The sequence below is a fragment of the Ixodes scapularis genome, unplaced genomic scaffold (genome assembly GCF_016920785.2).
Source record: "Ixodes scapularis isolate PalLabHiFi unplaced genomic scaffold, ASM1692078v2 PGA_scaffold47__10_contigs__length_4178495, whole genome shotgun sequence".
In the NCBI taxonomy this organism is placed as follows: domain Eukaryota; kingdom Metazoa; phylum Arthropoda; class Arachnida; order Ixodida; family Ixodidae; genus Ixodes; species Ixodes scapularis.
The window spans coordinates 2,909,106-2,927,756 of record NW_024609876.1 but is presented as its reverse complement, the minus strand read 5'-3'; the positions used below and the strand labels follow the sequence as shown (position 1 = coordinate 2,927,756).

At 46.4% G+C, this 18,651-nt stretch overlaps 1 protein-coding gene across 1 annotated transcript in view; it reads left to right on the top strand.

Annotated features, from left to right (window-relative positions):
- LOC120838285 (lactadherin) overlaps positions 1-16,619 on the top strand; it is a 43,315-nt gene extending 26,696 nt beyond the window's left edge. Inside the window, exons 7-10 of the mRNA XM_040500200.2 lie at positions 7,091-7,235; positions 8,181-8,228; positions 15,043-15,288; positions 16,357-16,619. Coding sequence (XP_040356134.2) covers positions 7,091-7,235; positions 8,181-8,228; positions 15,043-15,288; positions 16,357-16,619 — 702 coding nt within the window. The remainder of the gene's footprint in view (positions 1-7,090; positions 7,236-8,180; positions 8,229-15,042; positions 15,289-16,356) is intronic.
- The last annotated feature ends 2,032 nt before the right edge of the window (positions 16,620-18,651 follow it).

Genomic DNA, 18,651 nt, shown 5'->3' with positions numbered 1-18,651 from the left:
GCTACTGAAGCAAATTCAAGTCTAGACTTGACTGGGGCACAAAATAACCGAACCAAGGAAGCCGGGTTATTAAAGTGCTTCGTAATACGAGATATAACACCAGGCATTCTTGTTGCATTGCCAACGACAAATGACACATGGGCAGTAAACGTTAGAACATTATCAAGGTATACGCCAAGGTCTTTTATAACAGAAAGACGTTTGATAGGCATCCCCTCTAAAACATAATCGCAGTCTATTATGGTGTGACGCCTTGAGAAAGATACGACTTTTGTTTTCAATGGATTCAGAGATAAGTTATTCGCTGTACACCAAATAGCAATCTGTGAAATATCATGCTGTAGAGCGTTGCAGTGGATAGAAGAGTGACTATTCATAAAAAGCTTGATGTCATCGGCAAACAACAAAATTTGAGCGTCATCAACATATGACGGCAAGTCGTTGATGAATATCAAAAACAACAACGGGCCAAGGATGGAGCCTTGAGGGACTCTAGATGTGGAAAAGAAGTGGTCGGAATGACTGTTATCTACACGAACTGAGTTCTGTCGAGATGACAAATAACTACGGAACCAGTTACATAGCTCTGGGCAACAACCATATGACGATAATCTGTGTAACAGCAATTCATGGTTTACTTTATCGAAGGCTTTAGACATGTCAAAAAAGATACAATCAACTTGTCCTCTGTTTGTAACTACAGGGGCAGAGTAATTTAAAAAAGAGCAAAGATTTGTTTCAACCGAACGTCCCTTCAAAAAACCATGCTGAAACTCTACAAACTTATGCCGAAAATAAAAAAGAATCCGGGAATACATAACCCGTTCAAAAACTTTAGAAAATCCAGATAGCAAAGATATCGGGCGGTCGTCGTTATATAGGACAAACGGGAAGATGCTTAAACGATCGACTTAGAGAACATTGATACAACGTTTTTAAAGTCGTGTCAGGGCACTTAGGCGTGCACTGCAGAGATTGCGGGTGCATTCGTGCCTTCGAGGGATGCCAAGTATTTCTTAAAAATGAAGACAGTGTGTCACGGGAAATAATAGAAACACGTGATATTGCGCGTCTGGGTCCTGATTGTGTTAGTGGCCCCGTCACTCGTACTTTCGGATAAGGAGCGGCAGTTCTTAGAACGATGAGGGCAAAGCAGTGACAGTGTCGTATTGAAAACGTGACATGCTATATATCTTTTGTTCAGCGTCGTGTCCTGTGGTTTCTTCTACTTCGTCCTTGTCTTTGCGCTGTTTTGTTTTTATCTTGTCTACTTACCAACTAGCCCAAACTTCTACGTTAATCAACTACATCTCAAACACGCGGCCCGCGGGCCGCATGCGGCCCGCGACTCGCTGAGAAGCGGCCCGCAGGCAACCGACTGCGAGTCCCGGTTTTCATGTCTCGAGCGCTAGAAATGACATGTGTCATAGTGATCTCATCTCGTCGATTCATTTTCACTCGGAAAGTATCTCCGCTATTTTCACCCCTTCACATAGTTCATACTTCTCTGTGTTCATTTGCCCTTTGTTTCGCTTTATTCCTTGCTTCCCAGCCTTTTGTAATGTACAACAATTCCGATACTTGTCTGCAACCTCGAGCTATTCATTGAAGGATACATGTCGGCCGCGCAAACTCTCGCCTAACAGGAGCAAAAAAAGATAAAGTAATGAACTTGAGATTTTCACCTTCAAAAAAATATCACAATTAAAGGACGAGTATTTGTTCAGAGTGCTATAATAAAAATTCTGTGAAATTCAAGAGCTTCCAATTTAAATTCTTGATTTTTAAAGACATGTTGAGCTGGGAACGATAGATTACTTGCTCTCTTGTTCTACTAAAAATGCCAGCACGCTGGCGGGGCAGTGTAATTTTAACTTATGTTATCACATCAGGTCAGGGCCTAAAGTTGTCATATAAACAAATCAAATTTAAAAATGTCACTGGCAAAACTCTGAGTTTACGAAAAGCATAGGGCACGATGTCTCTTCTCACTAAAATCTTCAACCCTCCCCCCCCCCCCCCCCCCTCACCCCGTGTTACGTTGGCCCTCGAACTTTCCGGTATGGGCCATCTGGCCCCCACACTCAAATGAATTTGAGACCACTGGATCTAGCTAGTGCAGCAGAGTCAATTTAGAAACAGATACTTACTCCCATCAGTATCTGACATATATCAATTACGCAACCATAAAGAAACAAGCAGTGGCGTGCCAACTTCTTTTTGAGCGGGGAGGCAAACCAGACTCCCCCCGATGGCTGCGGGCAGTGCCCTTGGTATCCCTTGGGCGCAACCTCGGCCAGTGTTTGTCCTGCGGCCTGCCCAGTGGCGGCTGTTTCGGAGGTGGGGCAGAACACATGCCTTGCCCCCCACTCTCAGAACTAAGGGGGAAGGGGGCAAGCGCCCCCTTGCCCCCTCTGGTTGGGACACCCGGAAACAAGTATCCTAGGTAGTCATGGTGATAAAGTTGCAACGGGCATTGACCAACACGGTGCACAGACTACACGAACTGGGCCTTGGCATCTCGGCTGAGAAGACCACGGCTCTGTTCCAGGCTCCAATACTGCGAACATTTCGTCCAGTACTACAGATCGAAGGAGCACCGATAAAATCAGAAAATGCAGCAATTTATCTGGGTTTGACGCTCGACGCGCGCGTGTCATGGAGGCCGGCTGTAGATACGGTGCTCCAGAAGATGCGCACAAGAACAAACACCGTGCATGCATTTGGAGGCACAACGTGGGGCACCTCGCAGGCCATGATGCTGGCAATGTACAAAGGCCTGGTCGTGTCCTGCCCGACTAACGCGCTGCCATTGGTGACGCTCAACAGCACACAAGAAAACCTAGAGAGGGCGCAGAGGGTGGCACTTAGAATTTGCCTTGGCACTCCCCGAAGCGCCTCATCACACAAGACACTCGTCGAGGCCGGCGTAGCCACGATTTGTGCCACACAACAGAAGCGGGCTCTTTGGCACCTTATCCGAATGGAGAATGGGCGTTCGACGGGCATCCTAATCATGAAGATTGCCCAGAGAACAGAGTCAGGACTTGGACGCGCGCTCTGTCAACTTGACGACATCGCGGGAACCGCTTTGGCTCTGGCCGACCTCCTACCACTGCAAGAACGTCCACAGCCCCTGGACATCGGTCTACACATCCCCCGGTTGAGATCAAAGAGGATGGCAACATCAGTGACCCTCCGAACCCTTACGCTGTTCCACATCGAGGAACAGTACCACAGCTGGGCTCAAGTGTTCACGGACGGCTCAGTACGTCCCACAGACGGGTCATCAACGGCCGCGGCGGCCTTCCAGGCGCCTGGCGTTGGACTAAGCGCGCGCCTTACACACCATGCAACCAGCACCACCACAAAACGAGCATCGATCCTGCTCACCCTCGAGGCCGTTCAGAAAGGCAGCACCAGGGGCGGCAAGTGGGTAATCTTCTGCGACTCGCAAGCGGGGCTCTCCATGCTAGATAACTTGGAGAGGGCACCACCACTGACACGAAGAATCGCAGCAGAAGCGATGGCATTGGAGCAACTTGGACACCAATTCAGGTTTCAGTGGCTGCCAAGCCACTGTGGCATCAAGGGGAACGAGATTACCGACCAGATGGCCACCTTCACCTACGATGAGCCCTCTACACCCACATCCAAGGTGCCCCCGTCCGCGGACGTCAAGCTCCTCGTGGCGAGGGAGATCGCAAGTCAGCACCCAGACACAAGGATGGCACAAGGCGACCACCCGGCCCGGCTCCCAGCACGCATGAACAGGGCAACGGCGGCTGTCTTTCACCGACTTCGGACGGGCAGCGCCCTCACCCCCCATGGATAAACAAGATGAGAGCTTCTAGGCAACAACGAAAGGAATGGTGACAACAGCCTTTCCGACAGACTGACTCATCAATGCTACCCCCTGTGGTCGAACTAAATAAATCAGGAAACTACCCTCTTTCGCCTACACCGGACTTCCCCAATCACCATCTAGGCGACTGGAACATATTCAAACCAGCCTTGCCGATGGCTATGACCATCACAGACTCCCTGCCTGCAAATCAGACTTCGACGGTTAGAAAAAGACGAGAAAAACCCCACCCTTCCCCCCTGTTCTACTCCCCCGTTTCCCCCCTTTATTTGCCAACAACCCTTCCCCTCCGACTGTGACACGGGCGTCTAAGTACGCCCCAACAGCAGTCGGTTCCCCCCCCCCCCCCCCCCCCCCAAAAAAAAAGCATTTTATTACTACTATTTAATGTATTGTAATCATGCTTCGAATAGTGAAATGTTTCTTCAAGCCGCGAAAATTGCTTGCGCGACGGTCCACGGATCATCAGCTTTACCGCTCATTCACACTGGAAGCGGATCCGCGTTCGCAAAGCGGTTGCGAACGCGGTTCTATAAAGATCCAGTACAATTGCACGCGCACTTGATGTCATCGAGTGCGCGTGCAATTGTACTGGATCTTTATACAACCGCGTTCGCAACCGCTTTGCGAACGCGGATCCGCTTCTAGTGTGAATGAGCGGTTAGAGTACGCTTCTCGCGTTTGAAATTTAAAAATCCCGTCTTTAGGCTTTTTAAAGAAGCGCAGGGTATTTCTCTCCACGGAAGTGAGCATAGCTTCTAAAAGATGGCGCCACCGACACGGCGCTGAGCGAAGAGGGCCTGAATTACAGAGAGCTTCCAACTGCTCTATTGGGGTCACGTGGTTTAGGGGCCGAGTTTGCAGTACGAGTTGCAAGGAAGTGACGAACGCGTTGGTCGTCTGCAAACGTCTCAGCCTCTCCGCATGTTTTCCTCCTCGCCTCTCGAAAGCGCAGCGCATGCGCCCTTGCAATCAATCTTCGCAGGTGGTGTCCGCCATTAAATTGCAAACGCCCGATAGTCTGAGATGGGCCCTCTCTTCAATCTAGGCGCTCTACGCGAGCCTGGCAGAAATCCCCGCCATTTCAGAATAACAAGTTTGTTTTATTTAAGAAAAAACAACATAATCACGTTTTATGCTAATTGGCAATAATTTTGGTTTTAATAATCCTAACTGCTAAAGTCTTTTTTTCTTTTTTTTTTCTTTTTTTTAATACGGTTTTTTAGAGTTTTGGGTTAGTAAAAAGCGAATCACTAGTACTTTTGGGGAGCGAAGGAACGAAACATATGTTAGTGCTTCAAAAACGTGTCAAAACATTCTCACCTTTGCTCAGTTCGAGCAAAACTTTCTAACACATAACGAAGCACATCCTGATATTGTAGTATCCGAGGTTACCAGGCTTCTCTTTTGTTCTTTAACGGTGTTTCGGGAATGAACTTCGTGTACTAGAGATGTTGAATAATTTGGAATGCGGCCCAAGTGCTCATGCATAAAGACAACAACATAAATAAAATTTAAAAAAAAATGTTCGAGCTAGCTGTAAAATGCGCCAGATTCATTGGTGCCTGACGCAGTTACATATATTACACATTTCCTATGTGTTTTGCTTTTTTGTTTCCCGTATTTTGGGACATGTTTAGAGAAACCACTTGCGTCGAGGTTAAAAACCCCTTACCAGTTAGTGCAGTAGTGTGTACAAGGGTTGAAATTAAGGCAAATTATATTTGGTAACTATTTTACTAAGAAAGTGCACGTACATCCAGAGTACATTTTTAGTGGATGAACCAAATATCATACAAGGATGAACATTTTATTGTAAAAACTATAAACTTTTATAACTATTGTTTATATTTTAGTAAAATCTTATTCAAACATTCTTCCTGACGTACCCAAGAGCTAGAAATCTGAATGATCGCCTGAGTTTTAGTACGCCCGAGTTCTACATCAGTATCCTTTCCACTTATTGAGATTTCTTTAAAAGTCATTTGACATTCTCGCAATAATAACTTCAAGCATATTTAAGACGTGAGGAAGGGGAACAAAAAGAGGATACACATAAAATAGAAGCAAACGCATATACCGGGTTTTTTAGTCTGTGCGCGTGTGTGCCTTTTTATGACTTTTCTTTTAGGTGTACATTGCGTATCACCAGCCCGTCCACGCACTTACCCTCATGTAACGAAAAGGCAAATTGTATGCTAAAAAAATAATGACACTAATTGTTTATATCTTAAAAACGTCCAGAATACTTGCTCAAATTGCTACAGCAAACTAAAATATATGTATATCCATATATTAAGCTGTTCGCCTATAACTGCATAATTTATGGGTCACTATGTGAAAACAATGAATTAAACGATTTAGAGTTCAATTTTAATCGGAAGCGTACAAATTGGCAAATGAAACTGAGCGCTGACAAATGTAAGCATATGACATTTTCTTGGAAAATTGTGAGGACATCTTGTGAACATTTGTATATCTTAGATGACTTTTTGTTAGAAAGTGTGTCCAGGATCCGTTATGTGAGCCTGATTTTTTTTAAGTATATAGCGTAGAGCATACACACCGATGACTTAATTAATTATAAAAGCCAACATAGCGTTGGTCTTTCTTCAGAGAACTTTCAAATGCTTTAACAGAGAGCTAAAAACTACTCTGCACTTTATATTCATTCGATCAATTCTGCAATATGCTTGCACTGTCTGGGGCCCTCCCAGAAACAAATTGAAAAGATTGCATAAGAATGCAATAAAAATACAACGAAAAAAAATGAGGTTCTAAATTCGTCTTAACCAACTTATTGGCGTCAAGGAGCTTTAAGAATGCAAGACGAGTTAAATTGATTACTACTAGCTACTCAAGGGAAACAAAAACTCAAGCAGATTATGCCCTCTTCCACGACCAAACATAATCCAGATGTAAAACTCCCCATTGACGCTGCACTGTCTGTCTTGAAGACTAGAGCACTCGTCCAAGAAGGAAACTGTACCACATTGTCACTCAGTGTTTCGCTCCTATCGCTAGTGTTTGAAGCCTGTCGTCATTCTCACTATATTTTCTGCGTCAAATTCACCATGTTCGTTCTTCAACTCACCCCTCTCCCTGCAGTAATGTACAAAGGGGCGCAGCAGAATTGTGTGTAACCATACGAATGAATAAATGGCTAATGGTACGGAAGAGAGAGAGGAGAGCGAGAGAAGAACTGCTCCTCCAATCCCTGTGCAGGTGTTCGGCGGCAATATGGACCGCGACACGGAGCGGCGGCACTACCTGAACGTCCCGTTCGTGGCTCGCTTCGTGCGCTTCCAGCCGTCTTCGTGGAAGCGCAGGATTGCACTCCGGGTGGCAGTCATCGGGTGCCCGCACCGTGGTAATCCTACACTCGCCTTCCTTTCTAATTCACAATGCCTTCTCATGTAAGTGGAGATTTCATGCAATGGATCCGACAACGCGTATAAAAACAAAATTTGCCCGAACCAAATGTTCCTGGAGTCATCTGCGTGCACTGCTGTTCTCCGATCTACAAACAAACATGATCTCCTTTGCCGACAAGCAAGGGACGGGGCACGAACACATTCTGACCCCATTTGTCCGATAGCGCGCGCTTCTATAATCTCACGCGTGAGCTTGACCTTTTGTCTATTGATGACCCTGATTCTTTCAAATATTGAAGTACATCCGCAGTGGCATACATCGAGTTGGTGTTCATAGGAACCTCTCGGCATGATGAGAATTCAGGTCCGCAAAAATTAAACATACAAATGGTAGTAATTCGTAGCAAGTGTATACTATATTTTTGAGGACGCTGAAGTGTCACCGACTTACTAGATATAAGACTTCGATCTCGTATGTTTCGCGTCGACCGGGTGGAGAAGCCACAGGTCCTTCCTGACAGTTATTTTCAAGAGATGCTCATTTACTGGTTTACAAAATTCAAAAAATAATTAACTCGGAACTAATAAGAAACCAGCACTCATAGAACATATTGGAACCAACAGGATACACGGAGTGGCTTTCACGGAAGTGTTTACTACACATGCGAGAGGTTCTTGAATTTCGCTCTCCTATTTTCAATTTGATACAATTGACCAACTTGCTCTAGTAGGGTTGGCAAGAGGCATGGCGTACAAGCCGACGGTGACTTCCCCTTCTACACCCGCCTATGAAGAGCTTTATTAGCTAGAAAATATCGCAGAAATGAAGAACGCACATATGAAGGAATTCCAGGCTAGGCTGGTCCCGTATATTTGGAGTTGGAGGACCCCGCATAATTGTGTTCTTTTTACGTCATTCAAGACGGCGAATTTGTTTTCAGGAGACTGCGGCCCAGGATTTCTCAGGGTTCGGGACGACTCCGAATGCTGTGAGTGATTATTTTCGCCCCCCCCCCCCCCCCCTCACTGCGGTTCTTTGCCGAATCTCACTCTATTGGCGACGTGCGCGATCGAAAACATCGCTGTGGTCGGCTTTCCGCGATTGGCTGAATGCTGACTATGACGCCAGCAAAGGATTTCTCATCGACAAAAATAAGAGTAATGCAAGATATTTAATCTTGACGGTATTGGCAGTGTTGGTTTCAGAGCGCAATGGTCTCAAGCTTCCACCATGATACAAACACTATCGAATTTGTTGTTCGAAACCTAATGACGTCACGAGAGGGAACCGTATGAGGGCGCCACCAAACATATCGCCGCTAATATTAGATTCGAGTTACGGCAGCTGGACAACTGTAGTTGGTGACAGACTTAAGAACGGTAGCTGGTCTGCTTCCAGCACGCACTCGCTGCCTTCTGTCGGGCTCTGGCTGCGCCTGCGACTGAGTGCTATTAACGTAAGAAAGTGCGCACTCGAGGCAGAATACCTATCACCGACTATTAGCGGCGAGATGTTTTGGAGGCGCCCTCCTATAATTCCCTCTCGTGACGTCATTAGCCTGTGAACAATAAGGTGGATGGTGTTTGTAATTAGCATGGTGGAAGTCTGAAATCATTACGCTCTCAAACCAACACTGCCAACACCGTTAAAATTGAAGTTCTCCCATTACTCTCATTTCCGTCGATGAGAAATCTGTTGCTGACGTCATAGTCAGCATTCGGCCAATCGTAGAATGCCGACCACAGCGACGCCTTCGATCGCGTACGTCGCCAATAGATATATCTCGAACCAGTCCAGGCTAAGTTCGACCAGGTTTGATATTGTAAGGCTTTTGACACAAAGGTGGACAAACATTCGACTGAATTTCTACCACTTTGCGCATGCACGAACTTGAAAACTGGTGTGATTGGCGTTTGACAGGCCGGTGTCACAAACGGGGTGCATGATTGCCAGGTATCCCAAACGTGAACGAAACATGCTGAAGAACACTGTCGTTAAGTATAAATTTCTACTTTATTGCGCGACAAAGTCACGTTTAAAATGAGAAATAGCAACAATGACGCACTTAGCCCATATGTGCCGGGCCCACTGATTTCTGTGTTGTATCTGTACACTAGTCATTCTACACCTTCGTGACATATGTGCTTTTGAAGCAAAGGACAATGCAGTTAGCACAAGTAAATGATCTGAATCGAAAGTGCAGGAAGGCTTCCATCAGCATAAGAGGTTTTAATTAAGGGAGTACAATGAACGTGTTCATGTCGCGGACAAGTCTAGGGAGTAAAATTCGGTGTTTGTTTTATTTTATATAAATAAAATGAAAAAAAAAGCGTTTTCAGCCACAGTGTCAGTAGCTGGCTTTTTCGGAGCAGACCAAGCCACAACGTGAATAGCTATATATGATGGTGTGATAAAAAAAGTTCAGTGTTCTTGGTATAATAACTATAGCAGCTTTTATCGTGTATTTTGAGAGACGCATTCGAAAACAAAGGAAGTTATTCAAGTGTGTAACGAATGCATCACTGATTTGTTTTTTAAACGTTTGAAGGTTTGTAATGCCAACAGAGATAGAGCAGCACAGGACATGGTTTTGTTTTTTTGCCGAAGGTCAATGTACGAAACTTTTACTGTGTGGTGGAATCGAGTAAATCTTAGAAGAACGCCAAAGACAAAGCAACACATTCAGAAAAATGCACAATGCTATAAAACAAAGTAATGCAGGGAAGGAGCTCAGGATGACGGGCAGCTTCCGCAAGGGTGCAAAGGAGGCTTTGTACAAAAAGTTTATTGGTTCCTCCCCAATTTTTTTCTTTCATGGGGGAGCCGGGGGTGGGGACGGGCGGCAGTGTTCACGAAGGTTTATTCTTTACTATTCATTTTATAAATATAATTCATTTTGCAGTACAAGAACATCTGCATGCTGAATGTGATCTTGGTTAGTTTGTTGCAAAGATCATGAGCAGGAGAAGCTCCGCCTTCAGCACGAGCTTGCTGCCCTCTGTGGTGTTTTGGCTGCACATAACCATGAGGCGCAGAAGTGATATTGTAGGCAGAAACCTCGCGCTAAAAACGGAGCAGACCTTATATTGCAACGGACAGTTCAAAAATTTTGAGTACTTCAAGAACATAGAGGCAAACCAAATTTGTTCTATATTACATTATGTTAGACGTGATAACTCTTATTTTAGCTAGAGAGTTGCCAGACTAGCCAAAGGTAACAGCAAAAAAGCTCGCTTTAAAACAACCCGGATGAACTTTTTTATGTACTCTATTTCAGCTAACTATAGATATTGTTGCCAGCCTCTAGCCTCTAATTGGTAGGACGGTCAGCGCAAACTTTGTATGACAATTACATTTTAAGTTAGATTCGTGCTATGGCTCTCATGCTTTTACAATCCTCTGAAATATTAGGGTTCCTTATTATGCCGGGCAGAAATTAAAAGTATTACAAAAAAGTGTCCAAATGCTCCAATGCAAAAAAAGACCAAATTTAGGATAAAGAAGTATGCGTTCCTGAAGTTTTAATTAGTATTTATAAATATTACGCTATTATCACCCGTAAGTCTTCCGGTAATAGAAACACGGTCCGCAGCCGTTCGGCTGAAATCGATTTTACAACGTTTTGCTGAGGGGAGAATTTCCCAGATTCATGGGGATGTTTTTACGCGAAATTCAGGCATTTTCTTGTCGCGGACGACAGTAACCTGAAGTCGTAGTCATTCGACTCATACGTCATACAAAAAGTCATGGAGTTTCTCCGCAGACATGATAACAGGATTATCTGCGGACTCTCTTCACGTTTGTTCCAAGCATATTTGCTTCATACATGCTTAGAAAGTGTCCACAGACCGATTTTTGTAGGATGTACCGCTTGACTCGAAATGGATCGTCGGCTGTCTGAGGAACCGCATCAATTGGTTCCTAATGTGTCGCGCTAGTATTTACCGCAGCGGTGACAGAGGGTGCCTGACCTTGTGTTTTAAGATTTCACAGAACACACAGAAACAAAGCAGATCGTTTTTCGCTCAAAATGGTCGTCTGCTATTGCCAAGATCGAAAAAAGCATCGAGACAAGATTCACGAAACGATGCTACGACAAGAAATATGCGTACGCCAAAACCTAAGAACAAATTTGTATTTACGAAGCGAAATTATCGCAAGTTTTGCGTAAGTTACGATGTAATCCTTCGACAGCTCCAGAGGTGTCTCACGCACTCTTTCTACGATCAACTCAGCACGGTGCTGCCGACCTTAGGGATTTCGTCCTTGATCTAGGGAATTCCGTCATCGTTTAGGTGGAAAGAAAATATTGCTCAAATTAGAATGGCAATCTGGGCTAGTTGGTTCATGATAACTTTCAGGGCGCCGAAAATACACAAGGACAAGATACAAGAAAGGAGACGTGAACAAGGCGCACTCGCAACTAGCGTTTATGAAAAAACCACTCTCTTATATACTCATGGAAAACAACACAGTCATACTACACAGTCATACTACACAGTCATACTACACAGTCATACTACACAGTCATACTACACAGTCATACTACACCGGGCTACACCGGACGTAGTATGACTGTGTAGTATGACTGTGTAGTATGACTGTGTAGTATGACTGTGTAGTATGACTGTGTAGTATGACTGTGTAGTATGACTGTGTAGTATGACTGTGTTGTTTTCCATGAGTATATAAGAGAGTGGTTTTTTCATAAACGCTAGTTGCGAGTGCGCCTTGTTCACGTCTCCTTTCTTGTATCTTGTCCTTGTGTATTTTCGGCGCCCTGAAAGTTATTGCTCAAATCTAGTGATTTTTTTTAATTGGTTTTTAGAGGGCTTTAGAAACAAGTTCCTTCCCCTTCTTTTATGTATCAAGCAGGAAGAAGGCTTCTTTTTTGTATTTTCGGGGCCAGAGATAAGAGTGGTAAAAACAGCAATTTCGACCAACAAACGGTAGCTACGTGCTCCCGGTGAAAGGCAGGCTCTCGACGGCCGCTCGTTAATAGTGATTGCCACCCGAGATCGAGGAACGTGAAAAGCAGGTGTTTCAAATCCTCGTTTTGTCTTTTTTTTTTTTTTTTTCTTACGCAACGAAGATTTAAAACGCACTTGCAACTTTTCCTTCAAAGCCCGGCTTGCGACGTTTACAGTCAAGGTGTCGAATCATCCCTACAATAACACTCTTAAATACTTAGATTTAGTTCTTACAATTGAGGTTTACTGTCTATAATTGAGAGCCTTGGCGTCGTGGCGGTTACTACCGCATGTATAAAGGTCGGTTTTTGGGTAGCTCCGGCAGATGAATTTTAAATGTTCAATAAACTGTGTTTTAGAAGCTCACGGAGCTTCTAAAACCGGAGCTTCTTTTTAAATATTATTGATCAGTTGAATTATGTAAAAAGGTTCCAACGAAGCAACTTTAACCTTTAAATGGCCACTCAGCTACAATAATCTATTTTAGAGCGTAGCTCTTAGGCACCCGTTTCCACGTTTCGCGGCGTCGGTAACCGCCCCGCTACATTTAACGAGAAATTGAATTGGTGTAGTGATCACGTGACGTCAATTTTCCCGCTAAATCTAGTGGAGAAACTATATTTGTTCACGGGTGGCCCTACACGAAGTCATGTGACATCATTGTCCCTGCTAAATTTAGTGGGGAAGCTGAATTGGTGTTGAGGTCACGTGACGTCAATTTTCCAGCTAAATTTAGCGGGGAAACTGTGGGGGGAGAGGAGGCTGATGAGTTGGAGGATGGGAGGAGGAGAGTAGTAGGAGGGAGGCCATACTCTCCCTTCCTCCTCCTCAATAACTGCGCTCTAACTTCGCATTACAGAGATTTGTAAACGTCTTTCACTTTTTAAGCGACTCCATAGCGATAATCTCAATATTGAGGCAAATGAACCCATCTGAAAATCTAGGGAAAGCTAGAGAATTTTCTGATAAAAATCAGAGAAGAAACAACCACGGAGGTTGGCAGCACTGAATCAGCATGGCCGACAGCGTCGCTCAGTTGCTTCGTCGCAACGCCCAACTGACATTTATTTTACTACGTGTTCTTCACGCGCGTTTCGACTTCAAGGAGCAAGAAAAAAAAAAGTACTCGAAACCGACCACGAGGAGATGAGCGCTGGATCCACAGATGTCCGTAAAAAACTACAACGGCAACGATCCAACCGACCACGCTTCCATCAAAGGCTAACTCGGCACATTAGTTCTAGCAAGGCACTCCGACGCAGCGTTGCTTTGACGGTCCCTGGCCCGAAAATTGCTAAATTGAATATGCCCGCGCGATCCTTGTGGCACCTGCCATATGAATAGTTTGATCGCTTACCTCAATTTCAGGTTAAGAGTTCAGTCTCTTCTCCTTGTCATCCCCTTGTTTTGAGGGCTTCGGTTGCGAACGCTCTCGTCGAAAAGAGACACTCTCGCCGATTCTATCTCCTTTTTTTGTGTGATATAGAGCTCAAATAAACGTCGAATGACGTTTATTTGAGCTCAATATTTTTTTAAACATATGCCTTAGCAACATATGCAACAAAACCTTTGCAACATATGCCTTTGCAACATAACCTTTGTAACATATGGTACGTACCTCTGTTAGTATACTATGTTCATTTTATTCCGATGCGACGGTACGTCAACTCTGTCTAGATAGAGCAGTTCGTGGGACTGCGCTATGGGACGCTGACATGGGATGCTCTATGGGATGCTTCGTGGGATGGTGACATGACACTCTGCCGAGTGTCATGTCAGCGTCGAGTTGCAATCGTCTAGTGGCCCAGCGTTTCATATTTTCGGTTGTAACATATCGGCCCCGAAGCGCTTACCAAGACGTGGTCCAACAGCGCGGTTCCAGCGCTGCAGTCAAACACGCGCGTGTCCGCTCCCTGTGTGAACAGGTATTTACGTGGCTCTTACTGTCAATCTCCCAGATAAAACGCATCTTCTTGGACGTCGGCTCGCTCCTGCATCCCCAGGCCGCAAAAAGCGCCGTCGTCATTTCTTTCCATGTGCTTCGCTTTGCGAACGAGCGGCGTGGGCCGTCACCTTTTAGCAACGGTGATAGTTACGTTCACATCCTAGCGATAGAGTTCGTACCAGCTGACGGAGGCCCTTATCCTGGCCTCGGCATTCGAGCCTGTTTAAATCGTTGTAGCGTCGATAATTTCACTACACAGACACGATACCCAGACAAGCGTTGGCAGAAAGACCGCCTGCGTTTGTTATACGATATCCACGTGCCCCGAGAAATGCCAACCTCTCCGCCGATTGACTGTTCGTGTTGCCGAAGACGCTGTCGTCAGCAACAGCCCGCTCTGGCGGGGATCCGGAGCTTGCGGGACACCGGAAGTTCTAGTTTTCCTCTCCGCTATCCTCCTCTCACCTACGAACGCGTTCGTGAATCCCGATTTCTCTACTTCTTTCGATGTACGTAACTTAAGAACTTCTTAGCTAAGTTATCGTAGCCTAAAAGCTCTTCGTGAATCTGGCCTTTGTTGTTATGACCGCCTGCCATCTTACGTGCCGCCATCTGTGGGCTGTTACGCCTGTCGTTAGCAGACGGGTGCCGTGGGTAGGAATGTCACGTTTTTGATTTCTGTTTACTCAGTTAAGTTTGTTCAGTGAAATTGTGCCGTGCAAGATCAACCACCTTCAAGCTCCTCTGTGGTAAATCCCTACGCGATGCGTTAAAAAGCCTATTTCTGTTTCCTTCGAAGAGCCAATGATGCCTTCTACCAGCAGTGTTACCGCGAACAAATTCTTGGACAAGGTTCGGTTCTCACGTGCCTGCTCTGCTCCCTGCAGCAGAGAACCTCGCGCACCGGCACGAGACCTGGGTGAACGACCGGCGCTACTCGTTCGCCCAGTGGACGGACGGTCACTCGTCGTTCGCCGTCGACGGAGACGCCAGCGCGAGCACGCCCCGGAGTTGCGCGATCCTGGACAACTACTTCGTGGACACGCCCGTGTGGATGGTCGATCTCGGCGAGCGTAAGCGCGTCCGTGGACTCGTGCTCCTCACCTGGCAGGGCAGGTCAGCACAGCACCACGGTGAGGCCCGCCAAGACGCAAATAGCATAGATTACAGGCAATACGCAGGCGAGCTGGTGATAGTTTACCATGATGATTTTAACCGAAGATTGGGGCGGAAGGAGGAAATATGTTTACAATGGAAAGAAAAAGGTAACAAAGACAGACATAATCTAATGTTAAAATTATCGTGGCAAATGGCCTGAAACACATGCATGTACGAATTGGAGAGTACGCGAAATGCACTGCTCTGGTCCACGGGGTCCCGTGCGCGTATTGGGACTTCCTCGCGGAATAAAACCTTGGGGTATATCTAGTCGCTAACTGGTCTATTTGAACTTCCCGCTCTTTTGCAATCAGCTTGTGACTGTGACCCTTGTGCACCTGTTTTTATTTTTTAGATAACACGACTCGTGACACTAAACCGAGCAGCATTGACGCAAGGTACTAGGACGACCACGAAAGGCGGCTGCGACCCGATGGCTGACAATATTGGTGGTAAAACCCAGTTTTGGGAGTCAAAACAACCGACACCGCGGGGTGAACTACAAAGCGCCGTCCAATGAGAATAATTGTGCGTAGATGCACATGCGAAGATGCGGAGGGTTCCCATAACTGGCGTCATCGAGCACCTCCCCTCCCCCCCCCCCCTTCCCGACCTTTTTCCCCCTCCACCCTCTACACGTAAACCAAGGGACCGTGTGGAGGCAAAACAGAGCCGCCGCGGCGTTTGTCTAAGCTTCGTTCCCGATTACGTTCAGCGCAGCAGCGGCAACGAGCTAATGAAACAAAACTAAGCAGCGTCAAAAGCGCAGGTCACCGGGACTTTTCTGTTTATGATTGGCTCAGCGATCATAGAACACGTACAGAAACGTGACGAGCACCACGATGGTGCACTTTTGCCACTGACTGATCGGTACCACCAGCCCGTAGCGTCGGCTGCGTCTGAACTTAAGGCGAAGCGAAGTAGAGCTGCCGAAGGGCTCGCGTTTGTGAAGTTTCTGAAAAAAGGCTAATCATGGGCTCCAGATTCGCCCCATGTTGTTACTCCGCGAAAAGAAAAAAAGGCGTCTCGTTGACCTTGCGCAGAGCGGAGCAAGGTGTACCACGAGATGTCCAACCTGGACAAGCTGACGGCTTACGTGGCCGACCGCCCGCGGCTCGAGGACATCCCGAGCGGCCACAAGTGCGCCTCGGTGTCGAGACTGAACAACGCCCTCTTCCGCAAGAAGATCCACCTCGAGTGTCCGGACGCCATGGAGGGCCGATACGTCTACATCAAGGCCAGCGGCGTCCACAACCGCAAAGGACGTCTATTCTCCGCCGTGCTCTGCGAGGTCATGGTCTACTGAGGCCCCGACCACCGGAATCCTCCGGTGAGACGGCAGAATGGAATATATCAGTTCCAAAAGTGCGGGGCATCTAAGCTTCGTTTAATGATAACTTGGCGAACTCTGGATGCTGCGACCCCCGCGACCCAATAAGAGCGTGGGAGCAAGTCATAACACTCCATGGTCGAGGCCACCAAAGCCTCGTTACCGACACAGCAGCAGCTTCTGAAGATGCCAGATGAACGTATGAAGGTACATGGAGAGAGAGAGAGAGAAGGACAAACACTGCTGGACTAGCAACCATTTACAGAAGATAAACCTATTCTTCCACTTTCTTATCTATAATTTGTTATTTCTATATTAAGAAGGTAACTTTTCTTCGTTGGTCTTCGTTCTCATTCTTTACGTTTTATGTCCCGCATTGTTCCCTGCAGGTACACATTTTCTTTGGGATGCAGCACGGTGGGAGCAGAGCTACATCCCTCTCTCTCTTCGTGTACCTTCCTACGTTCAGTTGGCATCTTCAGAAGCATAAACCACAAACTATATCTCAGCAGTCACAGCAGCAGCGCCGTCCACGACAAAAAGTAGTTCTAGGTTACTCGCGCGATTTCCTGTAATATAAAAAAATGTAAGGAATAAATATTGACAAATGTGCGCGAGTTTCAATCATATTTAAACCAAAAAAAGTGACGCTACATTTGTGTCCGCTCTTTTTTTTTCCTCTCGTAATACCGTGGTCACCGGCGATCGCAGCTATGCAAACGACGGCTTCCGCTCAAAACATGGCCCTGGCATTAGCACCAACCTCAGACTCGCGGACAAATTGAGCGTATCGTTGTCTCGTGAATTGTTCCCGAAGAGCTCTCTACTCTAGCGGATGGCAATTTTCCGGCGGTGGACGCTCACCTGAAGTTTGTTTTTGCAGCAGACGACTTTAGCCCAGCGGACTGCAGCCGGTTGCTTGGCGCAGTGGCACACACTCCCGTGACGCGGTGCCACGTGCCTCGATCCGACGCTGTTATTGGGTCGCGGGGGTTCTAGCCAGCACCTCCTAGACAGCTTTAAAGCCTGCGCGTTACGTCGCATGACGTCACGTCTGGGCGGCCGGCCCGGGCGCTGATTGGATGTGAGTGCCGCGTCAGCGTTCGCGTGGGACTATAATAGGAAAAGAGCCCCACGCGAACGTTGACGCGGCACTCGCATCCAATCAGCACCCGTGCCAGCCTCCCGGACGTGACGTCATGTAACGCAAGGCGCAGGCTTTGCTGTCTAGGAGGTGCTGCGCTAGCCTCCACAGTTCGCCAAGTTATCGCAAAACGGAGCAGCTGCAGCCCCAAATGATCTGTATCCGCCATTGTTTGGGTATTCATTCTGAGCATGTGTGGGGCACGAGGGGACGCTTTAGCGTTCGGTCTGAGCTCGGCTCAGCTGGTGTCGAAAACGAGTGCTGCGTCAGCGTTAGGCAACGACTCGAACCCAATCATACGCTCCTTCTCCATGGATGAATGGATGCTAACGGCTGTATCCTTTATATCGGGCGGTAGCTTGCGCCACCTAGCCTAGAAATTAAGAACCAAAAGTATGCTTTCTTCGCCAATCTGCTTACCCTCTGCAATTCCTTAAAAAGCAACATTGGTGTGCCGCAATTGTCCAAGCAATGGCAGCCACCAATGTTGTTTGAAGGAGTTACAAAAAGGGTCTATTATATTGTGGAAACCCTTGTGCTATTCTTTGATCGCTGTAATCAAAACAAAGAATGTGTAAGTTCAAACCTTCAAACACGGTGAAATAAAACGCTAGGAGACAACATAAAATGTCCAGAGTTGTGTCATCTCGTCCGTTATTATATTTATCCGTGTCTCGAGGTTTGTTATATGATACGAAGTTTATTGGTCCACCACACAGACACATCTGGTGAATGGTAGACCGGAGAAAGAGCTGCGGAAATGCAGCCTGCTACGGAGCTACGGAGTGCACAATAAAACGCGTTTAGTAAAATTTGTGCATCTATTCGTAGGTATTAAAAAAACACTTTAAGAATACAGTTGTT